The sequence below is a fragment of the Mesoplodon densirostris genome, chromosome 9, assembly GCF_025265405.1.
Source record: "Mesoplodon densirostris isolate mMesDen1 chromosome 9, mMesDen1 primary haplotype, whole genome shotgun sequence".
NCBI classification, from domain to species: Eukaryota; Metazoa; Chordata; class Mammalia; order Artiodactyla; family Ziphiidae; genus Mesoplodon; species Mesoplodon densirostris.
In genome coordinates this window covers 101,619,369-101,638,068 of record NC_082669.1, presented here as the reverse complement: position 1 = coordinate 101,638,068, position 18,700 = coordinate 101,619,369, and the positions used below count along the sequence as shown (strand labels likewise).

Sequence of the window (18,700 nt, the reverse complement as noted above, 5' to 3'; positions counted from 1 at the left end):
CCACCGTATCCATTCATCCATTAACAGACCCTTGGGTTGTTGCCATATCTTGGCTATTGTGAATAATGCTGCAGTGAACATGGGAATGAGGACATATCATTGATATCCTTTTGCATTCCCTTTGGATATATACCCAGAAGAGGAACTGCTGGATCACATGATAGTTCTATAACTAGCATTTATTGATTGGACATCATGTGCCAAGCACAATCCCAGTCATGTTACATGTGTCAATTCGGTTCATCCTCCCAACCCTCTGAGGTAGGTATTATTTTGTTCGTCATCTCTATTTCACGTGAGATGAGCGAAGAGGGTTCAGTCACTTGCCAAGTTCTCACAGAGAGGAAGCAGCAGAGCCAGGCCTTGACCTGAAAGAGCTTGGTTCTAGAGCCCACACTCTCAACACAGAGCGCCCTTCAGAGGAGGACATCTGAGAAGGGACATTATGTATGATTATGTACGCAGGACCTCTAGGCCACTGTGAAAACTTGGCTGATATGGTGAAGGAGATGGGGGGCCCTGAAAGGTTTGAACAGAGCAATGACATGATCTTAGTTATATGTTAAAAGGATCACTATTGCTGCTTTGTAGAAAGTGGGGTATGGGCGGGGGGGAAGAAGACAGAGCAGTTGTAAGGCTTCGGCAATGATCCAGGCCAGATACCCACCCCTACCCCTTCATAGCAAGATGCTGGCCTTGTTCATGTTAATACTCCTCTTGCCAAACACAGTACCTGGCATAATAATGATGGTTGAATGAAATCTTTGGCAATGGCAGTCATACTAGTCATACAGGGGAGGAACCATGCACTTGTCCATATTAAAAACATAGTCTATGATCAGTCACCCTCAGGGGTGATAGAAGGCATGCAAATGGAAAGAGGCACCATCTCAAACCTTAGTTCACAGAGAATATATGCTTGGTCTGCTGCCAGTTTCCTTAAAACCCATAAGCAAATCCTGCTCTCCTCTCCACTCATGTGGGTCCAGATGGGCATGCAAAACTGGGCTTGGGAAATCAAAACCTTGTCTTATTTGCATCCCTGATGCCAGGCCATGGTCCTCTGGGAAGGCTGTTGTTACAGAAACACCTGGGTTTATTCAAAGCTTCTGCATCACCTAAGAGATAGAACCATCATTCTTCTACTTTTATGATGAGCCTTTGTGTGTATCCAAGAGATATTCTAAAGCAGCAATATCCCTCTAAGTTTACTGTCAGAATTTTTTATGCACTCACTCTGGGATAGCTCTAGAGCAAGAGCTGGATGTCTTGTGAAGGAAAGGTCGTGGCTCAGAATGTACACTTACCCTTCTCTGCTGGGTGGTATTTGAGTCTTAGATTAGCCAAGTTAAGAAGAGACACCATGGTGAGTCTGACTGCCATTGTAACTGTGCCCTGTGAAGTCAGGAATGCATTTCTGTTCTTTTCAGTCCTGGAGTCTGCAGTAGGGATCCTGGTCAATGCCTTCATTTTCTTGATGAATTTTTGGGTCGTGGTGAGGAGGTAGCCGCTGAGCAACTGTGATCTTGTCCTGCTGAGTCTCAGCCTCACCTGGCTTTTCCTGCACGGGCTACTCTTTCTGGATGCCATCCAGCTTACCCACTTCCAGCGGATAAAAGACCCGCTGAGCCTCTGCTACCAGACCATCCTCATGCTCTGGATGCTCGTGTATCAAGCTGGCCTCTGGCTCACCACTTGCCTTAGTCTCCTCTACGGCTCCAAGACTGTCCATTTCTTTCACACCTTCCTCCTCTGCTTGGCAAGCTGGATCTCCAGGAAGATCCCCCAGATGCTCCTGGGTGCTATTTTTTCCTCCTGTGTCTGCACTGTTCTCTATTTGTGGGACTTTTTCAATAGATCTCACTTCTCAGTTGCAACCATGCTAGTCATGAATAACAATACAGAACTCAATTGAGAAACTGAGAAAATTCAATTTCTTTCATTCCTTCCTCTTCTGCGGTCCATCCCTTCTTTCTTGCTTTTTCTGGTTTCTTCTGGGGTGCTGACTGTCTCCCTGGGGAGGCACATGAGGACAAGGAGGGCCAAAACCAGAGACTCTCGGGACCCCAGCCTGGAGGCCCATATCAAAGCACTCAGGTCTCGTCTCTTTCTTCTGCCTGTATGTGGTGTCCTTCTGCGCTGCCTTCATCTCGGTGCCTTTGCTGATGCTGTGGCACAACAAGATCGGGGTCATGGTCTGTGCAGGGATACTGGCAGCCTGCCCCTCAGGGCACACAGTCATCCTGATCTCAGGCAATGCCAAGCTGAAGAGAGCTGTGGAGACCATTCTGCTCCGGGCTCAGAGCAGCCTAAAGGTAAGGGCGGACCGCAGGATGCCAGATCTATGTTGAGAGTGGACATGAAACGGGCTCTTCATAACTATGCCTCTGATTGTTCATAAAGCCTTCAGAAACCTATTCCAATTTCTTTTCTAAGGTATAACTCCAAGTCTCTCTACTTTACATCCATGATCCCACCCACAGTAGAATAAAATAATAAAGCTCTACGCATGGCCTAGGCAAGTAGAATGGCATTGGTTGTCTAGGTTTGTCTTGATAAAATGAACAAAATAGAGAAGTGAAGTACTCAGTGTAAATTCTTTGTATACTATAGCTTACTAGTGTTTGGTATGAGCCAAACCATGAGAAATCACCTCTTATGAAATGATATCTAAATCCCAAGATAGCATGGTTGGTTTTTCACATGACTGCTATTTCTTTTTTTCTTTTTTTTTTTTTTTTTGCGGCACGCGGGCCTCTCACTGCTGTGGCCTCTCCCGCTGCGGAGCACAGGCTCCGGACGCGCAGGCTCAGCGGCCATGGCTCACGGGCCCAGCCGCTCCACGGCATGTGGGATCTTCCCGGACCGGGGCACGAACCCATGTCCCCTGCATCGGCAGGAGGACTCTCAACCACTGCGCCACCAGGGAGGCCCATGACTACTATTTCTTAACATGAGTGCTAGTGGGACTTCCCCGGTGGTCCAGTGGTTAAGACTCCGCGCTCCCAATGCAGGGGCCCTGGATTTGATCCCTGGTCAGGGAACTAGATCCCGCATGCCGCAACTAAGATCTGGCACAGCCAAATAAATAAATATTTTTTTTAAAAAATAGGTGCTAGCATATAATATTTAAACATATTCACTACTATGGCAATTATATTATCCTCCTCAACCTCCACAATATTCATGGAAACATAGATATGAAAAGACAAACTTGGAAGAACAATGATGTCATCACTTGAGCTTCAAGAGGTACTACATTAAAACGCCTACAGGAACCAGAGGATGGGTCATTTTGTCTGAAAATGCACTGATTCAGAGAGGTACATTCACCTGCTTTAGAGTGGGAGAAAAAGAGAGGTAGATGCTTGCTCAGTGGGTGCCCTGGATGTCAGAGCCTGTGGGGGTGTCTCCTGGTTCTACTTCACTTGCTCACGAGGACAGTGCTTTCTTTGCCTGGTACCAAGCACTGGTCAGTCTAGTTGGGGAACCTGCCAAAATAGCCTCGCTAAAAGGCCTACTCGTGGAGACCGGCATTCTCTGCCTGCCTGCACAGGAATCTAGCCAGGAAGGCTTTCCTCAAATCACATCCTAAATGGCTCAACAGAGAGAAAGGTATACCAGACCTAGATCTTTATGGGCTTCAAAGCACAGCCCATGACCCCAGTGGCTCCTGGTTCTGCCGGCTGCGGGTGCTGCTGAGTACTGCTTCCTCCTCCCAGGACCTGTTCTTGATAACTCCCATCCCTCCTCTCTATGAGAATGGCTGAGGGCTCAGAGCAGTGAATTAATAGACATGTGCTAGTTTCCTATAGCTGTTTTTAGGATGCTTAATTTAGTTTACAGAAATTTGACATTATGTGCCTAGGTGTGAGTTTCTTTTTATAAAATCTGTCTGGAGTTTGCTGATTTTGTTCAGTCTATAATTTGATATTTTTCATTAGAGAAATTATGACTCCTCTGGATAGTGCCCTCAAGAAACTTTTTTATCTCTTTGCTCTCTCAAACAACAAAAAATTTTTTTTCTTTTTTTCTCTTTTCTCTTTTTAAAATTTTTAATGAAATATAGTTGATTTACAATGTTGTGTTAGTTTCAGTGTACAGCAAAGTGATTCAAAGTGATATATATATAATTGAATATATATATTATATTCAATATATATATATTCTTTTTCAGATTATTTTCCCTTATAGGTTATTACAGAATATTGAGTAGGGTTCCCTGTGCTATACAGTAGATGCTTGCTGGTTATCTATTTTATATATAGTAGTGTGTATATGTTAATCTCAAACTCCTAATTTAATAAGTGGAGTGTCAGACCTTTCCCAAAAGTAGTCTCACACACCCCTATGATCCTAGACCACCACTAAGCACCATGTCCAGAAGTGTGCTACTCTCTTCTCCTAGGAAAAAGGACCTGCAGGGCATACTCGCCATACTTAAAGTGTTCCTAATAAAAAATTTATCAATGTGTTTCTCCCTTGAACTTTATTATCCTCATGCATTTTGCAAGAAATACCTTGCAAAAGGTAGAGAAGGAGAGATGCAGAATAGCAGGGGAGCTGCAATTGAATAAACTTAGAAATTTCAACATTAAGATCTGAGGGCAATGCAAAGAATAATAAAACATGTTCTGTTTAGTGTAGAATCTTCCATTTACTTGGGGGAATACACACCATCATATAGGGAACATTTAAGTGGTGACAAGAGGCTGTATGTAATTCAGTGTCAAAATTTTTGGCATAAACAAAATGTGTGACCAGAGTTCAGATCACAATTTAAGTGAAATGACATAAACAAAGGGGTAGAAGTGAGAATAAGCATAGTATATTCTGTACAGGTAGGTCAAGGTCAGATTGTAGAGCCAAGCTCAAGAGCTGAGGCTTCTTCATGTTAATGGTCATAACAAAACCTTAAATAGGGAAGAGACATGATCATAGCAGTGATTTTATAAAGTTTTGTCTGATAGTGTTTTCTAATATTGATTTGAAGGGGAAGAGGTGAAGGTTTTGGGCTATTTGCACTCCAACTGCAGTGACAGATTTGAGAGTAGGATGGGGGTAGTAGGAATGGAGAAACTGAAATAGATATAACAGAGCTTTCAAAAAACACCATCAACTAGTGTCTTGATATGGTGTTTGACAGAGAAGGAAGAATCAAGGAGGCTTTCAGTGTGTGAGTGTGTTGTAATATAATGACTAACAAAAATAAAGAAATTGAAGAAGGAAGTTGGATTGAGTTTGTGGAAATTGGTAAATGTGGTTTGGAACTTATTGCAACTGGACTGACATCATGTCACCTAGTTGAAAAACACCAGTAGAGTCTTGGAAATGAAGAACTAAAATTCAGATTTGAGGACAGAACTAGAAATAGACATATGGTCATCAGAAGAGCAGCTAGTCTGGAAAATACAAATTTTTATTTGGGTTATAAAGGTAGAGGGAAAATGTTGGCAAGGTTGGAGGCCATAAATTCCTGGCCTCCAGGATTCTCAGAATGAGAATCGTTGGAATAGGCCAGATGTGTGTGCACGTGCGTGCGTGCTTGTGTGTGTGTGTGTGTGTGTGTGTGTGTGTGTGTGCCTTCCCAGCACCTTCTTTCTTCTGAGAACAACCACATCCACCTAGGGGTAACTGCTCCTCATGCGCCAGTTAGGATGTTTACCATGATCCTGCCCCTGACTAAATTTGCTGGGTCTTTTCTAGTCTCACCAATGTCTACCTTTGGGATTTTTCTAACTCGATCCAAGAAAAATTTCTAAGACATGAAATACAGCAGCTTTTCCTGGCTATGCTTCCTGCCATATTTCCTATCACAAGAGGAAATGAGCAGAGACAAGAGGTAGATATGGCAAGACCTAGTTTTATTTGGTTCTTGATGTTCCAGAGGTTCAGGTATATCCTTTGCCTGCTTTGGTTTCACTGTACAACCCTTTATTATATGCGATCAGCCAACACATACCACTTTTGCCTAAATTAGTTTGAATTGAATTTTTCACTTGCAACCAAAAGATTCGTGATACAATGATAATACATAACCCATGAATGGAAGAGGGGGATGTGACTGGTGAGTAGTACAAAGAGTTTCAGTTATACTGTAATGTTTCATTTCTTGGATTAGGAGATGGGTGTTTATTATATTATTCTTTATCCTTTTTTGTACACCTGAAATATTACATGATATAGTTTTTAAAATACTGCATCAGAGACTTGACATTACATGTCGTCTAAGTACTTTGAATATGTTGTTGCTGGGGCATTTACATGGAGGCACACCACTGTATAATTAGATTCACTGTGTCCTACAAAAAGTCTGATTTGGGAAAATTTACTTAGCACTAAATAATCTAGTTCACTTTCTGTGCCAAAATTAGTTTTCAGAAATGAAACAGATGACATGAAATGAATTTCTGAGCCTATAAAAAATTAATTTTCAATATATGTTCTCCAATTTCAAAATTGTTGGGCAAATGTTCTATTCATATTTAGAAGAACCTATACTTTAAAAGAACTACTTTCCATTTATGAAGCAGAATGCAGTTAAATATGGCTCCCTGTTAACAGGATTCAAGGATAAATTCTGTACTTTACATCTCAATGCACAATATTAACCTGAAATGGCAATCCACAAAAGAAGTTTTTAGTTCCAAATCAAAGACAGGTAACAATTAAACATTTCTAACTTTCAATTTGTATTTTTTCAATGAATTTAAAATATTGTCTCCAAAATCATACATTTGTGTTATGTGTTCAGTTGAGTAAAAATAAAAAGTTTCATATAGTTCTGGCAAGTGTTTGTCTTATGCTTGGTTAACTTCATTCAGTATATTCATTGTCAAGTACCTATAGGCATTTGAGTTCGTAACCCACTGGTTTATAAGCCACATTACTATAAAAACGTATAAAGGAAAGGTGTATTTCTTCACTCAGAAGGAGGGGGAAAGATCTCTGAGGTTTAACTTTGGCAGAATTACACACAATATCCATCACCAAATAAAATGATGAAATTTGTGGCTTAATGTACCTCCACTGAAGTTAATTCGCTGTTTACACCAGCCATCACCACAAAATCTGCAGGTCTTACCTTTATAATTGTGTATCTGGCCAATTCAAGAAGCCAAGGAATAGTGTTCCTCAAAAATGATTTCACAGAAATCATTAACACCGAAATTGCCACGTTTAAAAAACATTTTCTTGCAGTTTTGCTTTACAATTTCCAAAATCTTAAGGCCGTCTGTTAGCAAAGACACTTCAAGTTTTCTTCTCATGAGTCCATTTTGATAAGTTATATTTGTGTAGTGATTTATCTAGTTTATCAAAGTTTAAAACTTTAGTGGCTTAAATTTACGGTACTTTCTTACCATCATATTTCATAGAATCTAAAATAGCATCAATTGTAAGATACATCCTTATTTTACACACTACAAAAGAAGAAAAATTCAAAGCTGTCAATTAAACAATGCTTTCTTATCAGTAACTATGATATATCCTAAATCCAGAGATGTCATAATGAGAAAAAAAATGTGTTTCTCAGAGTCAGTGAAATATGGTATATTTTAAATCTCAGTGTATATGTTCCTTTGTTAATTTCTAATGTTGCTTAGTAGATGCATGGAGTACAACAGACTATCATGCAGTGAATCCTATTCACACAAAGCCCTGTTTTTTTCTGTAGTTCCAGACCTTTCAAGTGTGTCTGGTACACAGCTTTAATTACCACATCCATGAATATTTTAGCACAGTGGGTTTCTTGACGAATGATGCAATGAGCAGGTTTCAGTTCTTTGCCATTGCGAAATGTTGCCACCGTGGTTTAAATTCAGTAATAAGTCTGACTTTAACACCTACCATCACAGAATTTCCCCCAGTCACGCTTACTAATTTGAACTTTCTATAGTAAAATATCAAAGCTTTTCTTAGTACACAGATATAGATCATTTCTTGAAGTTGTAGATATCATGGGTACCATTTTAATAAATGCATTGGTTGCATAACCTTTTCAATCAATACTCAAGTAAATATAGCTAGCTACTTGTAATTATTATTTATACCCTTGCTTTCATCTGCTGCAATTATAAAACACCACAGATTAATTCCTCTCCAGCAAGTGCTCAGGCAATATTCTAAGCGACAGTACTTCTGGCTATAATATATTCATGAATGTTTGATTCTGTTGAAGTCATATAATTTCTCCTTCACTTCGCAGACAATCTTTAAGAAATTCATTGTCTGTAAAGGATTTTACGGCCACTTTTCCACAAAAGCATTTGGGAGACATTCTCTTTTCATTCAGACATTAATCGTGGAACATCGAGTTCTTCCTTTCAGTTAATTGAGTTTTCATCATATGCCTTCTCTACAGAGCAGATGTTCTTCAATGTGTTTCGTAACTGTATTTAAGTTTTATTTTTTGGTGAAGACACATTTTGCACTTTCAATACATAAAATACTGTTTACTTTTTGCAGAGACAGATGTTCTCTCCCATTTTTCTGGAAGCGTATAGACCCTTCCTTCCACTTTTTGTTTCCCCTCTTTCAGGAGACTTGAAACAACTCTTGCTCTACTCCAGGAAAACAACATGGCCATGTAAACAGGATAATAGCTTGTACAGTAACTGGATTCCTCCCAGTGAGACGGTGAGACAGGAGGCAGCCGGAGCGAGCCCCAGCCCCTGCGCCAATAAACGACTGCCGGGAGGGAATGTGCTTTCAGCAGTGTCAGATCTTCTAGATACCTGGATAGCTACTGAAACCTCCAAAGCTTCGAAATGTTAATTCAGATTTCTTTCTGTTTAACAGATCAAACAGAATCTAGCTGCAATCTGTGGGCCACCAGTTTGTAACCTCTGCTACCAATTTGCAGCCTCTCCCTAATGGGATATGAGAGAGTATTTTTCTGTTTGAGCAGAAAAGAAATGAGGAACTGAGACAAAGAACCATGAGATAAACGCCTAAGAAGGTGCTATTTAGGCTGAATAACTCCGAATGTAATGTGGGACTATTATCTACTGGTGCACATAGCCCTGCAGAATCCTCCTGAAAGTTGCTGAGTTTCCAAACTAGAGAGAAGGGTAGACCCTTTCATCTTACCAAGCTTCCTATCCGTTAGGCCTATAGTCTGGAGACCACAAAGAGGCTCTGAGAGCTCCCAGTATGGAGAGAGTAGGGGCTGGGTGGAGGTCTAACAGCCACAGCCCATGAGCAATTACAAGTCAAACTCTGTATTGCACTTGACTTAGTTCCTAGATCACAATGGTTCTCCATCAGAACTTTAGATATCAATTTATGGTCTTCTGGGATTTAGAATTTTAAAAAAAAAAAAATCTGAAGATTTTTTTTACCTCCTTCTTAGGTTTTTCTACCTAGAAGCCTCTGGAATGTATTTTACCTACTTTTTAAAATTAAAACAAATCACTAGAATTATGCAGGTTTGAATCTAATTTCATTGATTTTGCCTTTCAGTCTTTTCAATTACATTTTCTTCCACAATTTCTTTGGTTATTACTGCTGCTTATTAAGTTTTCGTGTTTTCTCTTCTGCAAACCACAGCATATGTAAATGACCTGCTAGATCTGACATCACATCTCTCTTTCTCTCTCCTCTAATCACATTTCTTTTTTCCTTTTTTCTATGAATTCTGAATTAATATTTTAGTAATATCTTCAAATATTCTCATTTTTTTCTGGAGTATCTAATCTGCTATTCAGACCTCTTCCCTCCACTGATTTTTTTAAATCAATAATTAAATCTTGAAGCATTTGTTTTTTAATTTCATTATATTAGGTCATATTCTTTTTATAAAATCAGTGTTCTCTAAACTCTGAATGAAAACATAAGTGAGATGTTTTCTAACATTTCCTATGACTTTATAGTGACTTTATTTCACAGACAGGCATTGGATCTTTTTTTTTTTCATAATGCTCATCTTATTTTAAGTTATTATATTCTCACACATCCATTGTTTTTTTTTGTTTTTGTTTTTGTTTTGCTATATATTAAACTTTGAAGTAGGAGGTTAGCGAGTCTTTTACCCCACATTTGAAGTTGTGATGGGACCTGATAGATGTTGGAAGCATTAAATATTGTGAGATTTCATGAAGGAAGACGGGGGAAGTATTTTATTTTCTCTGGTTCTGTTTTGCCAGGCTACCTGAGCGGAAAGTCTGATCACTGAACATAGTGTTTCTTCTGCCTGGTGCTGTGGCAGCTTGATAGAAATGAAGTCATGTCCTCCCTACCCAATTGAATGACTGTCCTCAGCAAAAGGACTTCTAATTTATTCAATGAGCCACTGCACAATGTGAAAGCCAAGTGTGAGCATCTCCCTTGGATCTCTGTGCTAGAACCTGACAGCCTTCCCACAGGCTCTACAGCATCCCTTCTCCAAGCTCCACAGCCACACCTCACCTCCAGGCCCTAACTCTTCAGATTAGGGTATATATCATAGAGTTCTCCTAGGGGGTCCTTCTAGTTATTCCCCAAGCAGGCTTATTCTGTGCATTCTGTGAATTCTGGATTGTCACCTTGTCTGAGTGGTAATGTACCTTAAAATAACACAGTAGTGGTGATATGTATGTGAATATAAATTAACTCTATCACAAACTAGGGAGCGGTTAGCTACCATCTGAAGTACTAGAGTCATAATTCATACTCCAGGGTGGTTATTTAAGATATGAAGCTTTCTAATCAGGAATTAATATCTTCAGAAATGGTCTAGCACTTAAAGTTTCCTTATTGAAAACTACAATAGCAAATGTGTTAATTAACATGAAGAATACAACACAAATTTTTAACTGATTAGGAATATTTTGTGGACCCTACAAATGCAGAAATTGCAAAAATCCAACAAACCTAGAAGCCTAATGTCATACTGCAGTGTTCTAAGCAGTATGGATGAGCTGCAGTTACAGCAGTGATGAAGACAGACTCAGCCCTGCTTCCATGATTTCACAGAATCTAGGAGGGAAAGCAAACAAGTGCATTATCATGCACTTTCCCCTCAAGGATAAAATATGAGACCGTATCATGAGACCATAGATATGGGGCACCTAGAGCCAACTGGGGCAGGGAAGGAGAACTGGCAGGAAAATTTCCCTGAAAAAAGTAACATTTAACCAGAGACCCAAAGGATGAGTCAGAATTATCTAGTTAAAGAGAGTATACAGGAATATAGGACTTGCCTGGCAGTCTGGTGGTTGAGACTTCACCTTCCAGTGCAGGGGGTGCAGGTTTGATCCCTGGTCAGGGAGCTAGGATCCCACACGCCTCACAGCCAAAAAACTAAAACATAAAACAGAAGCAGTATTGTAACAAATTCAATAAAGACTTTAAAAAAATGGTCCCCATCAAAACAAAAACAAAAAAAGAGAGTATACAGGAATATATATGTGCTTGGGAAAGGGGAGGTGGTTCTATTAGTGCTTTGTACATACTATATGCTCAATAAATATGTGTCAGGTGAATAAGTGAAGACTTGAATCCAAAAGAGAGTATATAAAGAACCAAAAGTTTAATGTTGCCAGCAGACAGTGCTAGGGGGCTAGCAGATGTAGTGTCATAAGATGTACTGAAAAATCAGAACCTATATCCCAAGTGCCTAGCAGAGTCTCTGGCACATGGTAAGCACTCAACAACATCTGCTGAAAAACTGAACGTGCAAAGACACATAGACCATGTTAAGGAGCCCAAAACTTATCCTAAGAGCAATGGAAAGTTACTAAAATATTTCATCAAGGGAATGATATGATCAAGTCTGCATTTTAGAAAGATCATTCTGACTAAGAGTGGAAAACTGTTAAAGCCAGATTATGGCAGAGAGGTTTCTTTAGAGACTGTTGAGGAGGTCCAGGAGAGAGCAGATGGTGACTGGATACAGGGTAGCAGGGAGAAAGTGGAGGAGAAGACAGGTTTGATAAGCTCTGAGGAGACAGAATCATCATGACTTGGAGTTTTATTGAATGGGAAGGAGGAGAGAGAGAGAAGCCAAGGATAATACCCTCATTTCATGATTTGGGCAACTAAATTGATGGTCTTCCCATTCAGAGAGAGGGAACTCAAGAGGATGAACATGTTTTTAGCAGAGGATGGCAATTAATACACTCAGGGGCATGTCGACACTGCACGGTCTGTGGAGCATCTCAGTGAAAAGTGAAACTAGTCAGAAGACACACCGATCTGAAGCTCAGTAGAGATTGGGGCTCAGGTTAAGACTTGGGAATCATCTTCATGAACTTGGTGACTGAAATCATGAGACTAAGAGAAGAGGGAAAAGTACAGAATTTGAGGAATAGGCAGAGGAGAAGTAAATAAAGGAGAGGGCAGAGAGAAAGAAGGAAAACCAGGAGAATGTAGAATCATGGAGGCCAAGAAAAACAGTATATAACATAGCATGATATGGGCCCCTGTTGCAAGATCAGGCAATATAAAGACCAAATGGCGTTCATTTAATCTATTGAGTAGAAGTCATTACTTGGGGATGTAGTTGTGGTGGAATTCAGACTGGAGGGAGTAAGGAGTAACTGGAAGATAGAGGAGGCAGTGAAAACTGACCATCCTTTCAGGAATTCTCACTTTGGGGATAAGAGGAAACATCAGGTCTCTTTCAATTTCTAGTTTTCTCATGAAATGTCTTGAAAGAATTCCTGTAATATATACATTATAATAAAGCTCAAGAGACAGCATTAGTCTTCCTGTGCTTGAGGTACAAAATAACAACTTTTTTGTAAATATTCATATTCATATCACTCCAAAACTCCGATCAATGAATCACAGGATGTCCGTTCTTCTTCTAGGTTTCCATTCTCAGACATCTTCCTGCAAGTATACACATGGCGGCTAATCAACCAGACAGGTCAATCACAGTTCCTACTGCCACAAAGTCTCACCAGCCCACTGAGCTGGTGTTGTTGCTGCCATTGTCAACATAGGGAGGTGACTCTGAAAATAGGCAGTCCATCTGTTTGGTGCCGGACTCTGTCAGGTTCAACAGTGGATGCTGGAAGATGGCATAAGGAAAACTACATTGTCCCTATTTTTGCTCTTCCTTAGAAGAGTTCTTGACTATCCATTTCAATCCACACACACACAAGCTGTTTTCCCCACAACACACCCACAGTACACCTAGAAGCCTTGTTTAACCATATACTACGTGTCCCCTACAAATTTTTTCCAAGAACAACTGTGGGCATGACCTTCATCTCCCTTAACTCTCTGGTAATTACAGTTTACAGCAGACTCCACTGTCTCAGCAAGATAATTATAACATTACATAATACACTTCCTAAAAACTTAGCGTTTTCATCTTAATATTACTTGAAGACTATCAAAGTCAAATCTCAGTTTTGCTATGTTTTTCATTTCTTAGAATTGTGGTAAATATACATAACATAAAATTTACCATCTTAACCATCTTTAAATGTACAATTCAGCAGTATTAACTGCATTCGTGTTGCACAATCATCACTACCATCCATCTCCATGGCTCTATCCATTTCGTAAAACCGAAGATATTTTCAACATATATAACTGAAAAACAAGTAACATCTAGAGCATTTATAGAAGTCCTATGAAGCAATATTTTTAAAATTTAATAGACAAAATTTTCAAAAGACATAAAAGAGTTTTTCCCAAAAGAAACATTATTGTCAGAAGGAGAAGGAAGAGGAGGATGGGGGCAGAGGATGTTAATCATCACTACTAGTAAAGGTAATAAAATTAAAATGATAATAAGATATTTGACAGTTAATCAGCAAAAAAATTAAAAAGCTTGACAATACCCAGTGTTGGGAGAACTCATAAATTGCTGGAGGGTGTGTAAAAGTGAACATTTGCATGCTCTATGACCCAGAAATTCCACTCCTAATTATATGCTCTAGTTATATACCAAGAGGTGTACTTACAGATATAAAACAATATGTGAATATACCAATACACACACACACACACACACACACACATATACAGAATATGTATCACATATATATATATACAAGAATACTTTCTAAGGTACGTGGTACATTTACAGTAACACTGTTCAAAATAGCAGAAAACTAGAAATAACTCAAATGTGTGTCAAGAAAAGAATGAACCAGTGTGAATTCACATTGAAATATAATACAGCTATGAAAAATAAAATACCATCACATCCAGCAGTTTTGGATGAATCTTAAAAACATTAAGAACTGGGGCTTCCCTGGTGGCGCAGTGGTTGAGAGTCTGCCTGCCGATGCAGGGGACACAGGTTCGAGCCCTGGTCTGGGAAGATCCCACATGCCGCGGAGCAAATGGGCCCATGAGCCACAACTACTGAGCCTGCGCGTCTGGAGCCTGTGCTCCACAGCAAGAGAGGCCGTGATAGTGAGAGGCCTGTGCACCGCAATGAAGAGTGGCCCCCGCTTGCCACAACTAGAGAAAGCCCTCGCACAGAAACGAAGACTCAACACAGCTAAAAAAAAAAAAAAAAAAAAAACATTAAGAACAATTTTCAGGTCTATTTTTATAAGTATATAAGATATTATTTTATAACATAAAACTTTTTCCTTTCCGGACACGTTAAACCTAAGAACGTGTAGTTAAGTTTTATCCAAGTAGCTGAGCTCCCCTTCACTGTCAAATCAGGATTTCCTGACCAGCACAAGTTTTTTAGAATTTCCACAAGGAGTGTTGAGCCCCAGCCTTGAAGCCTTAACAGAGTAGATTGCTCCCCATCACTGACGGTAAGAAGCAGTGTGCTGCTGTTATCACCCACTGAGGAGCAATCAAGAGTCCCCATATAGGACTGGTAACTGGATTTCAGGTATAATAAATAGAAAAGATGACTTAGGTCTTCAGTGTCTTCAGTAACAAATGAAATAACATCTGAAACACAGAGAGAGGAGAATCAGGGATACAACCCAGCTGATTAATGGAAACTTGGTGTGGTTATAGAGATTTCAAGACACCAGTGTCCGATAATATCAATATTTACCACATTAATCACTTAGCCTACCATGTGGTACTAGAGTTCCATACTGTACAAACACTGTACTAAGCACTTTAGGTACTTTTTAAATGTTTTTTAATTTTCACAGGAAAAAAAAAAAACCCTGGGGTGGATACATTTTATCTTATCTTACAGAGTAAAAGCTTAACATTAGGAGACGTACTTAAAGCCATACAACTAGTGAATGATGGTTGGTTCAAGGATTCCGAGTTCAGTCTATTTGATCCTAAATTCCATGTATGTACTTCTCCTCTACATGACCTCCCTGCTTCCCCTCATCCTGTCTGCAGCTTTCCAGAATAGCTTAGCTCATTTCCAATCTCCCAAAGGCTCAAGGCTTCTTGGTTCTATCCATAGTCACAGCAATGCAGCCTTTCTTACAGCTCCCTGACTTTTCCTACTAGTGAATTGCAGGGATGCTCTGAGACTAGTCATCATGATTCCAACAGCAATAAATTCATTAATTAAACAAAAAATAAAAACTTTAATTCTGGCATGAAAACATAGGGAGAGATACTTTGTACTGATGGACACTTAAATATCGAATAATACTTATTCTCTGGAAATAGGTACCTGGATTCAAATTCTAGCTCTATCTTTACTAGTAGCATGAACTTGAACAAATTATGTAAACCTCTATATCTTAAGTTCCTTATTTGTACACTGAAATCATAAATGAACTTCTCTCCTATGGTGATTGTGAAGATTAAATGTGTTAATATATGTAAGTAGCTTGGAGGAATGTTTGGCATATAGTGTGTCCAGTAAATGTTATTTCTTACTAAGGCGGTTTCAAGAACATTTTTATGTTGATAAAGTGCAAAATAATGCTCAGAAAAAAGACATAGACAAAGCCTCTCCATGACCCACCAAATAACTAAACATCAGATATTGACGGATACCTCCCTTCTTTGCCTTACTGCTGTTTCTTTACCAATGATAGCTCTAGCCCTAATATAATCCTCCTACCTCCTAAATAAAACTTTTGAGGTACCCAATTAGGGTTGGGGGACCCCAATTAGGGTTAGGATGTTCCCTCTTCTCAACTGCATCTAATTCTGAACTGACCCCATTTCTCTAACTCCATCTTCAGAATTATCCAGCACAAGCTCAAACCCTGTAAGACACCCCTTCCAACTCCCCCTTAACTGGGACACTTCTGAGGTTCTCTGGAGTGTGTTCTCCCTGATGCATAAAGCAAAATAAATCTCACTTTAAAAAAATTACTGGTTGGGCTTTCCTGGTGGCGCAGTGGTTGAGGGTCCGCCTGCCGATGCAGGGGACACGGGTTTGTGCCTCGGTCCGGGAAGATCCCACATGCCGCGGAGCAGCTGGGCCCGTGAGCCATGGCCACTGAGCCTGCGCGTCCGGAGCCTGTGCTCCGCAACGGGAGAGGCCACAATAGTAGGAGGCCCGTGTACCACAAAAAAATAAATAAATAAATAAAATTACTGGTTAGTGGGTTCAACAAGTTAGATCAAATCTTGCTTTCTCCAATTTAGGAAAGGACAGAGGAAAATATAAAACTATTAATTTTTTAAAAATCTATGTTCTAATTGGGGCTTCTCTTGCTATGTCGATGTATATTTCTGGGTCTATTGGTTTTTCATCTATACACATTACATAGCAAAGGAACAATGACTTGTACAATATCCCCAGCATTTAACGCAATGTCTAGCACATAGTAGAAAATTAATACATATATATTATACAAATGGGTTAACAAGAGATTAGAACTCACTTTGTGTGCAGGGGTCCACTGGAAGGCTATGAAATTAATGCAATGGTTTTATGGATTCATATGTGAAGCAAGCATCATCAGAAGACTAAAAGTTAATATTATGTATACATATGCATGTACTTTTTTTCCAAATCTATATATGCATGCATTTATTTTTTTAATTTACTGAATACTTATATGTACCAGGAAATATTGATATATTGGATGTTAAATATAAAGGGGTATCCAAGAGAAAAGCAGACTTTGTCTTCATGAAATGAGGGAGGTAGACAATAAGCAAATTGTGATGACACAATAAAAAAACAAATTGTGATGAGACAGTAACAGTGTTTTATGAGAAAGAATAATAAGGGCAGTAAATGAAAAATCTAATTTACTTTGGTTGGCAAAGAAGTACTTGCTGGGAAAGTGACCGTTAATCTGAGACATAAAAGCTGAGAAAAAACAGCCATGGGAAGGTTAGGGTAAAGAGTTTCCCAAGAAAGGAAATGCATGTGCAAAGGCTTAAAAATGGGGAAGATGGGCCTCCCTGGTGGCGCAAGTGGTTGAGAGTCCGCCTGCCGATGCAAGGGATACGGGTTCGTGCCCCGGTCTGGGAGGATCCCATATGCCGCGGAGCGGCTGGGCCCGTGAGCCATGGCCGCTGAGCCTGCGCATCCGGAGCCTGCGCATCCGGAGCCTGCGCATCCGGAGCCTGTGCTCCGCAACGGGGGAGGCCACAACAGTGAGAGGCCCGCATACCGCCAAAAAAAAAAAAAAAAAAAAAATGGGGAAGAACTAGGAGTGCTCAGGAATCTGAAAAGAACCAGTGAGACTGAAGCCTAGAGAGCAAGGAAAATATTGGCCTAAGGTGAGCCTGGAGAGGAGGCAGGGACCTCATCAAGCAGGGCTTCAAAGCCATAGTCAGGAATTTGTATTTTATTCTAAGCGTAATAGAAAATTTTGAAGAATTTCATGTATGGGAGTGATATGATACTATTATATTTTTAAAACATCGCTTGCTTCCGATTAGACACAGGGTTAAAAAAGGCAAAAGTAGAAACAGGTTTATTGAAGTAGACCTAGCAAAAAGTGATGCGGCTTGTGTTAATGTGGCAGCAATGAAGATGGAGAAGGTCAGATAAGTAGATGGATATGAGACCTATTTCAAAAGTAGAGTGGACAGGAAATCCAGTTAAATACTATTTTGATAATAAAATACAAATTGCTTTAGCACGTATAGTTAATTCACCTTTTTGTTATTATATAAGTTTTTAATAACATCATAAAAAGACTCAAAATATTTTAAGACTAAAAGGGGTTCTCATGCTCAAAAAGGTTGAGAACCACTGGCATAGGTAGTGTTCTCATTCCTTCTTACTCTAAGCTCTTCCTGTACATAAATCTAAGTCTTATTTAACTCCCATAATCTATCCCTGATTCCAGACCATCTCTCACTAGCTTCTAAGTCTGCACTACCACTAGATCCAACTTATCTCTATCAACAAGATATCCAGGGTCCCTTGAAGTCACTGGGACTTCCAAGGAAAGGTGAAGAACAGATCTTCTCCTAATTAAGACTGAGGTATGTACCTGGCTGAGCCCCCCAACTAAATATTGGTCATATACTCTAAATGTGTCCAGGTTTTTTTCCACCAAAGCCTTGATGCCCTGTGACCCAAGGTACTGTGTCACTCTTAACAGAGCTTTATAAAGTCACTGATTCTAAGAACTCATTAGAAACTTATACATTGACTCTTTTTCCCCCTCCATTTCTTATCAGACCCTGCCTGTTTTTACTTCCCTCTCTACCCAAGTTAGATTCCTTTATTTATCATTTCAACTATGCTCTTATTCTTTGGAACTCCCTTGTCCTAACACCCTTGAGCCATACTTCAACTGGCCAAATCTTAACTCCATTTTAATGCAACTATATGCCTTCACTGTATCTGTAGCTTTAACTTTCTTAATTTCTCACAGAACACATTAACTACACTCTC

The 18,700-nt window shown here is 39.7% G+C and overlaps 1 protein-coding gene across 1 annotated transcript; it reads left to right on the top strand.

The window, feature by feature from the left end:
* Nucleotides 1-1,363: 1,363 nt before the first annotated feature.
* On the top strand, nucleotides 1,364-2,351 carry LOC132495817 (taste receptor type 2 member 38-like). The gene is given in 2 exon segments (XM_060107744.1): nucleotides 1,364-2,097; nucleotides 2,099-2,351. Coding segments are annotated over 2 exon segments (987 nt in total).
* The last annotated feature ends 16,349 nt before the right edge of the window (nucleotides 2,352-18,700 follow it).